General features: G+C 44.1%; 1 protein-coding gene and 1 long non-coding RNA gene across 2 annotated transcripts; both read right to left on the minus strand.

The window, feature by feature from the left end:
• Positions 1–384: 384 nt before the first annotated feature.
• LOC119359443 lies at positions 385–1,040 on the minus strand. Its single transcript, XR_005172540.1, has 3 exons — positions 965–1,040; positions 821–880; positions 385–734 (listed from the first exon to the last, which is right to left on the minus strand). It is a non-coding gene; the product is annotated as an uncharacterized LOC119359443 (long non-coding RNA).
• Positions 1,041–1,150: 110 nt separating this feature from the next.
• Positions 1,151–3,000, minus strand: LOC119357879 (protein FAR1-RELATED SEQUENCE 5-like). The gene is made up of 3 exons (XM_037624670.1): positions 1,950–3,000; positions 1,397–1,873; positions 1,151–1,167 (listed from the first exon to the last, which is right to left on the minus strand). The coding sequence occupies exons 1-3, from the start codon at positions 2,998–3,000 to the stop codon at positions 1,151–1,153; spliced, it is 1,545 nt and encodes a 514-aa protein (XP_037480567.1).
• Positions 3,001–18,063: the final 15,063 nt, after the last annotated feature.

Below are 18,063 nucleotides of genomic sequence, written 5' to 3' on the forward strand. Positions count from 1 at the left end.
GTTACGTGCTTGTATATCACAAGTTCGTGCCCACCGATCGATCCCATGTACTGATTCCCATGAAATTATATTGTTCATTGCCCAAACTCCATGATGATTTTGTGAAACAAATACATTTATTGCCATGATGATTTTTTCAATTTAGTACTACACAAATTTGGTTTGCTCTCCTCTTCAGCATGACTTGCTGAACCTATGCTTTGATCTAAGTGTGGATGTACAATATTTGTTTACATCTTTATAAGGTACAATCCACACATGAAAAAGAAAAGGACACATGAGCTCATTTGGCACAATTGAAATGCATAGAATGGTTTTCGAAGCATGAGAAACAAATATATGTTCATCTCGATGTGTTTTGTTGGCCTGATGGTCCAAAGAACAACCACTAAAATTAATATATTTGTTTACAGGTCCGTAAGGAAAACCCAGACAATAAAAATGAAAAGGACACATGAGCTCGTTGCTAATGCAGTTGCCTCCTGTTCTTGTGGTTTATGTGATGACTAGAACAGATGTCACCACTGAAACCTGCTTGTACTTGTACCTTCGTTGAAATCCAATCGCCGAACGGTAGACAGTGTTGGGTTTTGTTTATCAGCTTGAAGCAACAAACTTGTAAATTCCCCTGGAATACGTGGTGGAGCATAGAAAGCAGAATAATCACCAAATGACAGGGATGTCGCCAATGATGGAGCTATATTTTGAAAACAAGCATTCGGATTTGATGACCCCTGTTTCAGTAAGAGGAATGAAATAAATTATTTGACCATGTCAAAAATATGAACCGCGTAGTATAAAACATTATTCATATGCTTACGGGAAATTCTGAATGTCCAATCAGATTTGTTGTTAATTCCGTTGTATGATCGAATGACCCCTGTTACAAATAAATTAATGGGATAAATTATGTCACCATGTCAAATATGAATCATATAGTATAAACTTTTACTGATATGCTTACCGGGAATATCGAAGGTCCAATTGGATGTGTTGTTAATTCCCTTGTACGTGACACTGACGAATGTCCTATACCTCTCCCTGCACATTGTGTTTTTTATGTGTTTGTATTCAAAAATGCGAGATTACAGGGAAAAATAGAAAGTATTCAGACCTAGGAAAATAAATAATAAACATACCCGTCTTTGATCTAAGTTCCAATGACCCCTGTTTAAATAGAATGAATATAATAAATTATGTCACCATGTAAATATAAGAATTATATAGTATAAACATTTGATATACTTACTAAAAATTCTGAAGGTCCAACCGGATGTGTTGTTAATTCGGTTGTACGTGACACTGCGGTATGTTTTATACCTCCGCCTGCACATTATGTTATTTTTGTATAAGATGGGAAACTACTCGAACCTAGGGAAATAAACAGTAAACCTACCTTTCTTTGATGCAGCCTTACTTCTTCCTTTCTTTGATGTAGCCTTATCTTTTCCTTTCTTTGGTGCTTCCAGTGCATCTTTTGACCGTTTCTCCATTGGGCCTTTTTTCCGTTTAGGGGCTCGAAATGATACCCGTGCTTTATCAACATCTGCGGTAAATTCAGCATAACATCTTGTCTCCTCATTTTCATCCACACTTACTTTGCTTAGCAACTCACATACTTCAGAAGCCAACTTATCAATACCATTGTCTAGGTGTCGAAGAACCTCCTTCGAGGGTTTACACTTCAATGCAAGCGATAGCATCTTTCGAGAAATTTGGGCACACTGCAATTCTGCATTATCATTAACCCCTACTTTAGAATTGAAGATATCTTGTTTTGCGTACTTTGTCCATCTATTCATTATGTATTGGCTTGGCAATGTGACAATATTACAAAAATTGTAAACTTTATGAGCATGCTTGCACAAAATACCTACAAAATTAATAGCAAACCATTAGGTTAATCCTATAATTTCATATTAGTTGACGGACGAAGAATGTATACATACCCACACATCCATACAACTTGCAAGAACAAGATATCTCCAAAGTTGTTGGGTTAAAATCGACAATGGCTTCACCATCCTCTCGATAAAAGGATTTAACTTTGTACGTGTTGATTGTGCTTTCATTACACAACAGAGTGCATGACCAAGTAAACTGCCTCTGAAATTCCTCTTCAAAATAAGTATAGAGTGACCTCGTGTATGATGCAGCTGCCTCCTTCAACAAAGGATGTCTAGCTATGCAAAGCACTGGGTCTGTATGGCGCGATTGAAAATCTTCATATTTTTCTTCGCGTCGAAGACGTGCGACACACTTGTCATATTTTTCTAGCAACTCTGAAAGCGAGAGTTTTCCATTGAATGTTGTTTTGAAGGCATTGTTCATCCCTTCACTCCTCTGGGTCGATGTCATGTCTGCACTAAATGAATCTCGCCTATATACGGTTGCCCACTTCTCACGAAATTTGAACATATTGTTAATCCAAGAATTATCCTCAAGGCTGTATTTAACCAATAAATCATGCCATCTTGATTCAAAATGTGCAACTGACCTTTCTTCATATACACACTGCTTGAGTTCAGAAAGAAATTCCGGATGGTCAGCAATAACATGACTCAGATGTTTAACGGCATTTTGATATAGATGCCATAGACAAAGGCGATGGCTTGCGCTCGGGAATACCTCTGCAATTGCATTCATACTTGCAACACACTGATCAGTGAAAATCATTTTTGGCTCCTTACCGGACATTGCTTGTAGGAAGGTGCTGAAAAGCCACACAAACGAGTCGGCAGTTTCATCAAATATTATTGCAGCACCGAAAACAATAGTCTGCTTGTGATGGTTAACACCAAGCAGAGGAGCAAATGGCATTTCAAACTTATTGGTGGAGAATGTGGTGTCAAAAGAAATAACATCTCCAAATGAAGAATAATCCATTATTGATTGTCCATCAGCCCAAAAGAAATTTGCTAGTGTACCATCCTCTTTATTAAGTTGCACAGCATAGAAAAATGATGGATCTTCCACTTGTTTGTTCTTTAAATACTCCATGAGAGTTTGGGCATCTTTGGTCTCCAAATACTTGCTACGCTCTCTTGTTATATAGTTATTGGAATCCATCTCCAAGAAAGGCACATTTTGTGCTCCTGCACACCATTCTTCAAAATAATTATATATTTTTGATGGTCGTATACCTGCTGACCGCATGTGGTTGATCATGTGTTTATCGACATCTAGTAGCTGTCGTTGTGATCTTAACATGTGTGCCTTGTCCGGAGATACCATGTGATGATTGTGCTCATTGACAGCCTTCTGAATCAACCAAACACCCGCCGGAGTAATATGGAACTGAACACGAGCTTTGCAATCTGTCCTCGTAGAAGCCCCGTTCTTTCCTCGTCTCATGTGTGCTATGTTTACCCTTTACTCCTTCCTTACTGCAAACTAAATACCTAGCAGATAAAGTATCATCTGCTCTTGCTTTTCTGTGTGTCCATCTGACACTAAATCCTTTACTTTTGGCATACGCGTTATAGAACTTGTATGCCTCTTCTTCAGAATCAAAACTCATTCCCTTCTTTGGCACAATCTGCTTGAAGATGCATTCGGATTATCCTGTTACACACATGAAATACACCAACACCATCAACATTGTAGTATAATTATTTTAAAATCAATCGATACATATTTTATATTAAAAGATAGGTTTATATGGTATTATTTACCTTACTTACACAATTTTCTTCTCCTTTATCAACTCCCACAAACTCCAGGCCAGTATCATGGGTAAACATATTTCTCGGCGTCATAGGCTCACGGATCGACTCGCCCATTGCACTGTTCGTCGATTTACAGAATTCCATATTTTCCTCCTGGCGTTCGAACAACATAATTCAACATTATTAATTTACATATTTTCAAGTTCAGTTCTACAACTAATGCTATATATAACAGTGGCTAGCATCGAATGTATGAACCAAGCTAGCGCAGAACTATGCACATGTATATTCTGAATACTTATGTACCCATGCATCTCACACGCACCGTGATAGGACAAGTCCTAGACCCACATATCGCCGTCGCCGCCGCTGGCGCCGCCCTGACTGAATGCATGACGGAGCTGCTGGACGCGCCTTGACGCGTCGCCGCGGTTGACGAGTTTGTCCGGCCGGCCAGAACGATGTCTTGACGCACACCCACCATATGTTCTTCTTGGCTTCCGGGTTGCATAAGCTTCATAGTTCACGAGTTTCAGTGTAAGCAATCAGATAGTTGCCAAGCACTGGACTAGTGCAATCACTCAGCCAGCTTGGCCGCATGGATCACTTACCGGGACTGGAAGAGTTATAGATGGATGTGGCGCCTTAGATAACATTGGAACCACCGGCCGGGAGTTCGCCGCCATGGAGGACTGCGGTATCACATAGCAGCTGGATGCATCTTGCTGCACGGCCGCCATGAACGTGGTGTCCGCCGGGCCAACATCATGGCATGCATCCGCCATGGACGAGCCGTCCGACAGGCCGCCGGCGATGAGCTTCTTCGGCGAGGTCATGGAAGAGAGGTCCTCGCTGCTGCGTCGTGCCGGTTGGCCGCCGCCGTCGAGGCCCTTGGGCGTGGCCGCCATAGACGCGAGGAAAATAAAGAAAACCCTAGTCCCAGGTACCTATTAGAGCGACGAAGGATGTACGTACGTACGTATGTGGGGTTCTGGAATCGGGAATCAGCTGTTGGGATTGAGATCAGACATGAAGTGGGATTAGGGTGCTCTGAGATTGTCGATGCCACATGTCGCTCATCCATAGGGTCTCACAAGCTGGTCTATGAGACCCGGTCTCATACAATTTTTTTCCGTGCCCCAGTAGCAGTTGCCGATGTGCACGGGTCTTCGCTGCATCCAGTAAACGGCCGTCCGCTATGCACGTGGGTCCACCACCAAAAACTAAAAGATCTTATAGGAAACCTATAGGGCCAAACGATACATGACCCAGCCCATATCTCGAAGGAAACAAGCGCCTAGCGATTCCGAGAACGTGCGAGCTCGCTGGCGCTTGCTAATTTTCAGATTAGGCCTCCTTTGTTCATAGGATAGAAAAATTATAGGAATAGGAAGATTATAGAAAATGAGATGACATGTAACTCAAATCCTATGAGTATGAATAGAAAAGGAGATGCCCTTTGATTCATATCATAAATTTTTTTCCATTGAGTTTAGGCTAATGTTTTTTTCGAAATGTGGAGGATAGAAAGAATTCCTCCATAGAAATAGGATTCCATTCCTACAAATCAAAGGGCTCTAAAGGATTTTTTCCTATAAAAATCATATCCTATAAAATTCCTACAAGATTCCTCTAAACCAAAGAAGGCCTTAGACTTGCTCTTTTTTCTTCTCTTTGAATACCTTCCAAACTTGGAAACAGATCTGCACTTTATTGTTAACCGATGCAAACCTGCAAAACCGGTCAGGTCTTTCCTTCTTTATTTTATTCCTTTCCTAATTGAACTCTCTCTCTCCAAAACGTACTCAACTCTTTTTTTTCAATAAATGTGCCCAGATCTAATCCGACTTGTCTTTTTTCTCTCCAAGATGGCTGCCCTTTTTCTCCTTTATTTAAGGAAATTCCAAAACTTGGACACCACCAACCGAATCAGCCAATTACAGTACAACTTCCTCTTTTCTTTCCTTCCCTTCCCTTTTTTTTACCGATCAGATTTCCTTTTATCTCTCTCTTTGATTCCTTTCCAAACTCTCTCTTCTTGCCTTTTTTCTTTCGCTCTCTTTCCAAACACACAAATCGGTTAGCACTTTTTTTACTTGGTTTCCAAAAACGTGAAGGGCAAGGACTCCAAACCGAACAACTTTTTTTATGTCAACGTCCCAAGTAGAAGTCCTTCCATATAGCACAAAATCATACGTAAAAAGAATATCCGGAGCTTTCCTTTTTTCTCTCTCTTCCAAACGTGGAAACAACTACCTCTCTTTGATTTACGTGCAGATTTCTTTCCTCCTTTCCAAATAAACAACAGATCCCTTTCCCCTTTAATCTTTCTTGACTTATTCAGATCACCACTAAGAATTCATCGGTCAGTTTTTTACTTCCAAATCCAAACGTGGCAACTGTTAACTTTTTTTTTATCCAAAGTTACCAAATTACTTGATCCGAAATAAGTGATTATCCTCTGTAATTTCTCTCTCTCTCCTTACTTTCGAAGTATTTGCACGTGCCCTTAAAAAAAGTACTTGCACGTGGATGGAAACCAATCACCGTACCTTCCTTTGCTAACTTTCCTTCTCTTTTTCTGTTTCCAAACTTGCCAAAGCACACAAGGCCCAATACGCTCCTTTTATTTTGGCTGATCCAATATTTCCAAACCGAGCTCCAGAATCCAACACTTCCAAAACAACTAATGCACAGATCGTTGGTATGAGGGCACGAACTAACCACAACAATGTTTTTTGTTTTTTTTTCTGGATGCGACCGATGAGGATGAAACAAATTGAGGCAATGATGATGATAATTGCAACGGACGAATGGTGGGGGAAGATGACAGGTGAATGTGGACGCGAACAAAGCGAGCGAATGTGAACAAAGCATGGCTAGAACTCGAAACTCTAAAAGACCAGATGCTAAAGACCAGCAACTCGACACACGATGCAACCGAAAATTCAATAATGCAAAAACAAAGTGGTAATGGCGAAAAGGCTCAGACTGTCTGGGACACGGATGAACTAATCTAACTTTTTTTGTGGCTTTTTCTTGGACTCTAGGTATGAAGAACAAATGCAATCTAGACTATGAAAAACTAAAAAAATTCTCATCGAGCAACCTGAAAACTGATACCACTTGATAGAGGCGGGGTGTCCCGATCTTTCAATGAGATGATAACAATCGATTCGGTGGAGTCGACTTTGACAATCCGACTACAAACGTGCATGACGTTGCGCCTTAGCAATCGCTAAACCAATCTCCTGAGGTTACTGACGATGCCGGAAGCACAGTCAGCCTGACCACGAAGGTCTATTCCTGCAAGCAATCGAAGAACGAGCAAGAATATGATAAAGCAATCTGAATATTGTGAATATATATGAAGTATTGATAATGGTGGGGATCCGTATACGGTCTTGGTCTGGTCGTTGGACACAAACGAAGTACACGAAGTTGCAATGGCTAACTTTTAACTAAACAAATCCCAAGTCTAAACGATGCCTTAAGGGCTATATTTATAGGGAAAGGAGAGGGGATTTCGTCCACCCTAGGCAAGGTGGGACTAAAACACCTCCTAAGTCATTCTCCCTACAATATGGAATCTAAAAATAGATTAAATGGGCCTGGCCCTATAAAAGGTGGCGCAACACCAATAATAAGCTATGGACGAAATTTATGAAAGGCCATCTTGTATATTTCGTCCATCTTATTGTATGTCATCATGGTGGCTTCAAAGTCCGGAAATCTCCACTTGAACCTCTGTTCGTGTTCTCTTCGCACGCACCTTCATCTCTATGCTTGACGATGCTCCAATGTTCATTCTTCTTGTCCGTGCTAGGCCCTTCCATTGCAAGCAACACAAATGTATCTAAGTTAGGCAGCATCATATTCTCATGAACACTAGAAACATTACCAAGAAACGAAAGTACCTGATAATTTAATTGGCGTATGCGAGCTCTAGCAATTGTTCCAAGAGGTAAAACAGTATGGGATATGGGTGTAACTACGGTAGCCATGTCCTCATCATTGACTTTTCGAAACATCCATATGCTTATGGACGTGAGAGAGTCCCTAACTAGAGAGAGAGAGAGAGAGTGTGTGTGTGAAATAGAAAGAGTGAGTGAAAAAGTGTGTGTGCGTGTGTGAAAGAGACATGAACAACACACGATAAAAGTAGAGAAAAGGCGTGTGTGTCTTATGCAAACATATCACACATGCATCTTCGACAACGGAAGCAAAATGAGGAGATAGTGTGTGGTTGTTTACAACCGAGAGAGAAAGACCCCTAGCACGTGGCCAAGAGGGGTCTGACAAACAAGGGAGAGAGGTCGAGAGAGACGTACAGAGAAAATGCTGACATGGGGAGGAGAGAGTGTATGTTTGTCATAGAGAGATCCCCTGGAGATCGTGATGGGACTACATGGGTGAGAGATCAAGTGACAAGGTGTGTGCACGATAGAAGAGATATCGAGATAGATGTATGGATGAAAGGAGACAATACGTGTGTTCCTGATGGCTAGTGAGAGATAATCATACTTAGGGGGGAGTGCATGCACCTATGATGGAGTGAGGGATTATGGTACTTAGGGGGGTACGTGTCACATAGAGAGAGAACAAGGGCGGAGAGTGTTGGATGGGTCTATATGTAGCGCGAGTGAGACATGTGTATGTGTGAACCAGGGAGATATAAAGTTTGAGAGAGATAGAAGGGACCCGATAAGGTTGAGTGGTGTGTCAGATAGTTGAGAGGAGGAAAGAGATATTCCATCCGCTCGATAATGCAATGCATGTAAAAAATTTAGAAGTCAAACTTTGGAAACTTTGATCAGGTTTGCGCAAATGTTATTTATATCTACCAAAGATACATCATATGAAACTACATCTCATGATGAATCTAATGGTATATGTTTGCCATTCTAGATGTAAATGTTTTTCTTCACGTACATGGTAAAACTTTGTGATGTTTGACTTTTCAATAAATCTATATGCTATCGACTGAAGAGAGTGCCTAAGTCGAGAGAGACAAGTGCGTGTGAAGGAGAATGAGTGAGTGTGCAAAAAGAGTATGTGTGTGAAATAGAAAGGGACAACAAACTATAAATTAGAGAGAGAGAGAGAGAGAGAGTGTGTGTGTGTTTTCGTTTCTTATGCAAACATATCATGCATGCATCTCCGAGATAGAAAAGCGAGGTGAGGAGATACACGAAGATAGCTAGTGTGTGATTGTTTGCAACGGAGAGAGACACCCCTATAGCACATGTCCAATAGAGGTCTGGCCAACAAGGAACAAAGGTCAAGAGGGACACATGAAGAACATGGACACATGGGGAGGGAGAGAGGGTGTGTTTGTGATAGAGAGATCCCCTCGAGATCGTGAGGGTACTATATGGGTGGGAGATCGAGGGAGGTGTGTGCGCGATAGAAAGATGCCCCAAGAGAAATCGAGATAGACCATGCACATGTTTATGATGGAGACTAAGATTAGCTAGTCATATACATATAGGGGGGATTGCGTGTGCCTACATTTGAGTGAGAGACCATCATATTTGGCTAGGCATGAGATTCGGTGTGTGTGCGTGTGAGATGGAGAGAGAACGAGGGAGAAAGATAGAATTTTAGATGGGTCTATCGATTGCGAGTGAGATATGCATGTGTATGTGTGACCCAGGTAGATGGAGAGTTTGAGAGAGGGAGGGAAGATGTGACGCCCCCGATTCAATCGTACACTAATCATGCACGCAAATGTGTACGATCAAGATCAGGGACTCACGGGAAGATATCACAACACAACTCTAAAACATAAATAAGTCATACAAGCATCATAATACAAGCCAGGGGCCTCGAGGGCTCGAATACAAGTGCTCGATCATAGACGAGTCAGCGGAAGCAACAATATCTGAGTACAGACATAAGTTAAACAAGTTTGCCTTAAGAAGGCTAGCACAAACTGGGATACAGATCGAAAGAGGCGCAAGCCTCCTGCCTGGGATCCTCCTAACTACTCCTGGTCGTCGTCAGCAGGCTGCACGTAGTAGTAGGCACCTCCGGTGTAGTAGGGGTCGTCGTCGACGGTGGTGTCTGGCTCCTGGACTCCAGCATCTGGTTGCGACAACCAGAAAGAAAGGAAAGGGGAAAAAAGTGGGGAGAAAGCAACCGTGAGTACTCATCCAAAGTACTCGTAAGCAAGGAGCTACACTACATATGCATGGATATATGTGTAAAGGGCCATATCAGTGGACTGAACTACAGAATGCCAGAATAAGAGGGGGATAGCTAATCCTGTCGAAGACTACGCTTCTGGCAGCCTCCGCCTTGCAACATGTAGCAAAGAGTAGACTGAAGTCCTCCAAGTAGCATCTCCAAGTAGCATCTTCAATAGCATCGCATAGCATAAACCTACCCGACGATCCTCTCCTGGTCGCCCTGTAGAAAAGCGATCACCGGGTTGTATCTGGCACTTGGAAGGGTGTGTTTTATTAAGTATCCGGTTCTAGTTATCATAAGGTCAAGGTACAACTCCAAGTCGTCCTGTTACCAAAGATCACGGCTATTCGAATAGATTTAACTTCCCTGCAGGGGTGCACCAACTTACCCAGCACGCTTGATCCCATTTGGCCGGACACACTTTCCTGGGTCATGCCCGGCCGCGGAAGATCAACACGTCGCAGCCCCACCTAGGCTCAACGGAGAGGCCAGCACGCCGGTCTAAACCTAAGCGTGCAGGGGTCTGGGCCCATCGCCCTGAGCACACCTGCACGTTGCGTACGCGGCCGGTGAGCAGACCTAGCAACCTCCATTACAAAGGAAGTTGCGTTAACACAGTCCAACCCGGCGTGCGCCGCTCAGTCGCTGACATCACGAAGTGCTTCGGCTGATACCACGACGTCGGGATACCCATAACTACTCCCGCGTAGATGGTTAGTGCGTATAGGCTCGTAGCCAACTCAGATCAAATACCAAGATCTCGTTAAGCGTCTTAAATATCCACGAATGCCGACCAGGGCCAGGCCCACCTGTCTCCTAGGTGGTCTCAACCTGCCCTGCCGCTCCGCCACAAAGTAACGGTCGGGGGCCGTCGAGAACCCAGGCCCACCTCTACTGGGATGGAGCCACCTGCCCCTTCAGCCCCCATCTCCGAACAGTATCACAGGTAATGTAACTGTGTAAAGTATATCGTAAATGCCCGTGATCACCTCCCGAAGTGATCACGGCCCAGTAGTATAGCATGGCAGACGGACAAGAGTGTAGGGCCACTGATGGAACACTAGCATCCTATACTAAGCAGTAGGATAGCAGGTAATGGTAACAACAGTAGTAGCAAGGACAGGCTATGCATCAGGATAGGAATAACGGAAAGCAGTAACATGCTACACTACTCTAATGCAAGCAGTATAGAGAAAAGAGTAGGCGATATCTGGTGATCAAAGGGGGGGCTTGCCTGGTTGCTCTGGCAAGAGAGAGGGGTCGTCGGTGACGTAGTTGATCACAGCGGCATCAGCGGCAGTCTCGTAGTCTACCGGAGATAAGAGGGGGAAGAAACAATGAATACAATGCAAACATAAACACGACGATGTGTGACGTGACAATGAGCGGTGCTAGGTGTGCCCTAACGTGGTATGAGGTGGTATCGGTTAAGGGGGGAAATATCCGGGAAAGTATTCCCGGTGTTTCGCGTTTTCGGGCAGAGGAGCCAGAGGGGGAAAGTTGTGAGTTCGATAGGTTAGGGGTGTGTGGCGGACGAACGGACTGCGTATCCGGATTCGTCTCGTCGTTCTGAGCAACTTTCATGTTGAAAATATTTTAATCCGAGTTACGGATTAAAAGATATGATTTTCTAAAGATTTTATTAATTTCTGGAATTTAATTAATTATTTAAATTAATTCGAAAAATAGATTAATGACATCAGCATGATGTCATGCTGATGTCGGCAGTCAACAGGGTTGACTGGTCAACCTGACCAGTGGGTCCCACTGGTCAGTGTCACATTTTAATTAACAGATTAATTAAACTAATCATAATTAATTAGGGGGTGGGCCCCACTGTCATTGTTTGATTAATTAACTAACAGTTAATAAGGTTAATCTAATTGTGATTAATTAACTTAATTAATTCATTACTTAATTAATTAATTTAATTATTATTATCTATTTATTTATCTTATTTTTATTATTTTTATTTTAATTCTTTTTTTTAATTAAAACGTTCTGGGGGCGGGCCACAATTGTCATTGGGCCAGGGGGCCTTGGCGGGTTTGGTCGCTAACGGGTGTGGGCTAACGGGCACCACCAGAATGAGGGCATGCCCGAGGGGCGCTGGGCACGCACAGTGCACGCCGGCGCCGACGGCCAGGGCCAAGGAAGGCGGCAGAGGGGCGGGGCCACGACGGGCAGTGGGCGCGGGCGAAGGCACATGGATGGCAGCGGGGGCGCGCCGCACTCGGTCGGGTGAGTAGCAGGGACGGCGACAAGGCCCTGGGTGGGCGCGCGAGTAGCGCCTGGCCTGCGAGGCGCGGGGCGAGGCCAGTGACAGGGAAGCGACGACCGGAGCGGGGTGGCGCGAGGAAGGAAGGAGGGAGTAGAGGCCGGAGGTGGCCTCACCGGCGTTGGAGAGAAGCGGGGCGGCGAGGCTCGGGGGCGACCGTTGTGGAGGAGGACGGGGACGAGGCGTCGACGAGGAGGAGGCAGGCCGGCGATGGAGTGCTCCGGCGAGGCCCGTGGAGCTCCGGGCAGCGGCGATGGCGGGGTTCGAGCCGGGCGGCGGCGAGGGGCGCAGGGGCGATGCGGGGCTCGGCGCGGTGGCTACCCCGCCGACGAACGGCAGCTGTGAGGCGGGTCGAAGAGGTGGCAAGGCGGCGAGCAACGCCGGCGACGGGAAAGGGCGACGGGGTGCCGCGACGGCGCCGATACAGTGGGAGGAGAGAGGGAGGAGTGGATCGAGGGGGGAGTGGGGGAGGTTGGTCCCGGATCCAGATCGGATTGGGAGAGGGATGAGGGAGCGAGAGGGGTTGTGGGGGCGCGAGTGGGAGGGTGCGGCGCTAGGGTTTGGAGGTGGGGCGGTTAGTAGCCCGGGGGGGTTCGGTGCGGGTGGGCTGGGGCGGCCTGGTGGCCAGCTGGGCCACGAGGCCCAGCGGGGGGGGGTCTGTTGTTTCTTCTTTTTTTTGCTTTGTTTTTTTTCTTTTTTCTTTTTTTCTTTTTAATTTAATTTCCTTTCCTGTTTTCATTCATTTTAAATATATAGGCATTTACTGGCGCACTTCCAACATTTTAGTTTACCATTTTGAAAACTTTTATTGTTTGTCAATATTTTAGATTTGAACTTGAATCGATTTTGAACTAACGCGAGATTAACAACAGTAACCGTGGTGACGTGACATCGTTTAACGTGGGATTACTGTAGCCTAATTATCCGGGCGTCACAATTCTCCTCCACTACAAGAAATCTCGTCCCGAGATTTAAGAGGTAGAGACCGGGGGGGGGAGGTCTAGTTACGAAATTCTAACGGATCTTCTCGGCCTTGGTTGCTCTCCTCGAAGAGGTCGATCCGTTACATTGACGTCTTCATTTCTTTGCTTCAGGTCATCATGGTGAAGTCGTCATCTTTTCTTCGGGGGTTCCTTCGTGCTTACAAATAGGTAAGGGGTAGCTCAGCTACGACAGAATGCTTAAGTGGGAATCGTCTGGGTTTTCCCGTGAATGAACAGATGAGTATCTCTCGAGTCGAACAAATCGAGAGTAAGGTAAGAAGGTAAAACAAGGAGTTCCAAGCGGATAGACAATCGTTCGATGCCTGAAAAAAGAGTGTGAAAGGGGTTCAAAGCATCAAGTTTAAGTATTGCATCTGATATCGGAACAGATCACTAGGAAGGTGGCTCATGAATTACACACGAAACCAAGAGTAAGGGATAACTTTGTCAACAAGGTGTACCGGACAGTCAGGTTTCGATCCTGTGGAACTGTGGGTTATGGGCCCACCATGTGGGTTTTAAGTAGGAAGGGTGGTGACGTCTTGCACGATCATGTAAGCAAGGCATGCCGAAAGATAGCATGTCAGTTATGTCGGCAACAACATCGGTACCAAGGGCGAGGGACGAAGAGAACCATTCTCCTGCTCGTTGAACGAGGTGGACCAATAGGCAAAGTTCTCATCCATCGATGGTTACCGAAATGTCATCAACTATAGTAACAGGGTCTTGCTGACAGAATTGTACACCGAGGTGTTTACATAAGCAGAAGAATACTACTGCTTATATAATAAGGATCACAAGTAGGGTTAAGCAATCCAATGGAAAGGAAAGGTGATTACCAGATTTAATCAGAACAATGGAAAGAAATATGTGTTTAAACACATAATTCAGGGGTATATCCTTCCCAAGGACAAGCAGGGCATGATATCCATAAGAGGATAGAAGGTAGAAAACCCTTTAGGTAAGGGGAGAGAAATTTCATGACATTATCCACACAAAGGTGTTTGGATAATTGAGCAAGAAACATTTAGCATTGGGCTTCAAATGTCCTTGTTGAAAATCGGAGTATCACAAACATGCTTTGAGATAGTATTGGCATGGTCTTTGGGTAAAGATCATACTTTGGATTCACAAAGGATCCGTCAGGAGCAACTTATAGAATAAGTCTTACAATTTCCTCATGGAAGAATGGCTAAACTTGCTAAAAAGGATACTACAATAATAGGTCCTCCACCCAGGGGGGGTGCTAGGCATGACATCATGTTACCGGGTCATCAAAGGACCAACATCATAACTCTTGGAAAGTTGTCCCAACCATCATATCTGACCGAGATTCAGCTCCGATTGGTGTCATGATACCTCAGACTCAGGATGTCCGAGAAGAAAAGGTGCAACACAAATAGACGAAATGACATTTCAAGATTCTCAGGAAATGAACTATGGGAGCGGGTTCTTGAAGCAATAGTTCATCCTTAAACCAAGGAGGGGATGAGAAGGTGGCTGATGGGCTCAGCGACAATTCATCGAGAATTCCAAATGGATGGCTTTCCATAATAATGTGAACAAGAAGATGACACTTGTCAATTCAAAAGATATAATGGGGTATGCTCGAGGAAAACATACCCAATTAAACATCAGTTGAAAGGTGCAACCGAAATGTGGGCTTATAGTAGCATGATCAATGTTAGAATGGTGGTTCAGCAACCGATAGGCTAAGAATGAATTATCGATCATTAACTTCAAAGCAATAGGGTTGCTAGAAGTGCAGAATCCAAACAACACCGTTCACATGTGGGTACCCCGATTGGAATCCACACGAGGACCAAGAAAGAATGGTGATGGTGAGAAGTATCATTATAGCAAGAATTTCTTAAGAGGTGGAGCAATCCTCACAACATTCTTGACATCAAAGATGGTAATACTCCACGGTAGATCATAACATAAGTTGGATAGCATGGAACTCAAGGTACAACACAAAACAAGAACAAGTTTTGTGTTGGAGGGAATGCAATAATGTTGTGGATGATAACCCAAATCATCGAGGGCAAAGGATGCTATTTCTCATCAAGAATTCGATAGATATCATGGAAAGCCTTAGAATGTTGATGATGATCATGACACATTTGTCGAGAGGTTTCGAGAAGATGTAACTGATCGGCGATGACACCAAGTCAACGGAATGATGATGCAAAAGTTATTGGAACCATGGGTACGACACAAGATCGAAAGCAAGCTTGCTGTTCAAGGACAAACGATATGACGTGGAAGATTGATTGTAAGATTAGCTCACCGTCGAAATTTGTGCTCCGGGAAGAAGGACCCGGTAGCACAGTTAAAATTTAGCATGATAATGATATAGCCGATCAGGCTAGGAATGATGTGATCGGGTACAAACTCGTACTTATAGAAGCTTACTGAAGAGTTGTTGAACCGTAGTGCGCACTCGGTTCAGTTATTGGTGTCTTTGAGTGTTTAATAACTCAGAGCCCGTGAAAAATTGGAATCAGTGGGAATGTAGCACTTGATGAAGAACTCATAAGATGTTATGCAGTTCCATGATAATCTCGAGATACCAGGGGGGTAATACTCGATGACAGATCAAAGTAGAGCTTGGACTGGGGTATTGCTCTATAGAAGTCAAGTGCTTAACCTTGCACGAGAAATGGTATTTAAAAGAGAACATGGTTGGAACCACGATTGCAAAAGGCCAGATCCCAGATATAAGAAGAACTTATACCAAAGGAATAATTAATTTAAGAGAAGCTTTAATGATAAGATCTACATCGCGTCCATGGGCATGAACTCAAGTTCAAGGTCGACTCCCACTTCTCCAATGCATAACCTTTCATTCACTTCTCACGTTCAATGAAGTTGCAGTGTTGAAATTTTATCTGGTGAAGCACCAGAAGAGTATGACTCGTGAAAACTTTCGGGTTCACACGGTTTAGAGAAGGCATATGTTCAACCCATAGGGGCTTCTTAGAAACATATACCACAAGTTTCAAGATTAAATAACACAAGCCCGAAAGTAGAGCATGGTTGGCCAAGAAGAGGATACAACTTAACAAAGGCATTATGTATCAGGGGAAGAACTCACAAAGTGATCAAATGTGAAGGACACTGTCAGATAACAATCCAACAAAGGACTTGATGGTCCACAAAGGATCTGATATGAGTATCGGTACTCAACCAGAAGAGGAAGGAATGCAAATGCAACAGGTTATGGAATCATCTGAATAATTCAAAGCTTAAATAAAAAGGAATTATGATTTCCAAAACAAAGGATCAGAAGCAGACGTTCTGATCAAGGATGGATCAATTGAATATACCAGAGGCACAATCGACGACAGATAGTTTGGTCGAGAACCAGCTCATGTTCAAAATGACGTCTGAGCCGGAAGGATGAATTCTAGGATCTATTTGAGGATTGCGAGCATTCGGAACATATTGAATCAACAGACTCAAAATGATAATGACAAGGTATGCCATTAAGATTACGAGACTTATGGGATTAACCATAATGCAAGCAAGCAAGAATTTCAAGAGCAATAGGCTGCTCAGGATTTTCGGAAGATCGGGTAGTATTTGAATGTATTTTTGTGAAACACATGAACAACTTTGGACGAACGGATACTCGGCAAGCGCGAGTAATTATCCGTAGGGGTATTCATGCAGCAAGGAACTGCAGGGCAGTAAGCGTAAAGAATTCTCGGAATATCGAAGAGTATTTCAGGACATCTTGTAATAACAAGAGCAACTGGGGATGACAATATGAACGATAGGTGTAAGTAGTTATCCGAAGGGATTTATCGATGGAAGTGAGTGGCAAAAGCGATGGCACATAGTCTCGAGAGCACATCGTAGAGTATCTTCGGAATCTTCTGGTGCAGCAGGCGGTCATCGGTAACAAGTGGCTCTCCGGGAGAAAGTACTTGCGAGAACCTAAAGTTAGTTTTGTTTTTAGCAAAATCATTTAACCCGAATAGAAGAGAGCTCAGAGTCCCAGAGTAAAGATCGAGGAGTAAAAGATCCTAATACCACCCAATGGCGACGTGGGCCCATGGGCCGCACAGCCATGTTAGTAAAAGTTTTGTAAAGTCTAGACTCGACTTCGGCCAAGGAGTTGGAAGGGGGATTCCTACAGGCAGTCGGCTCTGATACCAACTTGTGACGCCCCCGATTCAATCGTACACTAATCATGCACACAAATGTGTACGATCAAGATCAGGGACTCACGGGAAGATATCACAACACAACTCTAACACATAAATAAGTCATACAAGCATCATAATACAAGCCAGGGGCCTCGAGGGCTCGAATACAAGTGCTCGATCATAGACGAGTCAGCGGAAGCAACAATATCTGAGTACAGACATAAGTTAAACAAGTTTGCCTTAAGAAGGCTAGCACAAACTGGGATACATATTGAAAGAGGCGCAGGCCTCCTTCCTGGGATCCTCCTAACTACTCCTGGTCGTCGTCAGCGGGCTGCACGTAGTAGTAGGCACCTCCGGTGTAGTAGGGGTCGTCGTCGACGGTGGCGTCTGGCTCCTGGACTCCAGCATCTGGTTGCGACAACCAGAAAGAAAGGAAAGGGGAAAAAAGTGGGGAGAAAGCAACCGTGAGTACTCATCCAAAGTACTCGCAAGCAAGGAGCTACACTACATATGCATGGATATATGTGTAAAGGGCCATATCAGTGGACTGAACTGCAGAATGCCAGAATAAGAGGGGGATAGCTAATCCTGTCGAAGACTACGCTTCTGGCAGCCTCCACCTTGCAACATGTAGCAAAGAGTAGACTGAAGTCCTCCAAGTAGCATCTCCAATAGCATCGCATAGCATAAACCTACCCGGCGATCCTCTCCTCGTCGCCCTATAGAAAAGCGATCACCGGGTTGTATCTGGCACTTGGAAGGGTGTGTTTTATTAAGTATCCGGT

The sequence above is a fragment of the Triticum dicoccoides genome, chromosome 2A (assembly GCF_002162155.2).
Source record: "Triticum dicoccoides isolate Atlit2015 ecotype Zavitan chromosome 2A, WEW_v2.0, whole genome shotgun sequence".
NCBI classification, from domain to species: Eukaryota; Viridiplantae; Streptophyta; class Magnoliopsida; order Poales; family Poaceae; genus Triticum; species Triticum dicoccoides.

Coding starts and splice junctions, on each gene's coding strand:
- LOC119357879 (XM_037624670.1), bottom strand. CDS start 3,000: ATGGAGTATTTAAAGAACAAACAAGTGGAAGATCCATCATTTTTCTAT. Junction 1,874..1,949: donor CAAGTTGTATGGATGTGTGG/GTATGTATACAT, acceptor TTAATTTTGTAG/GTATTTTGTGCAAGCATGCT.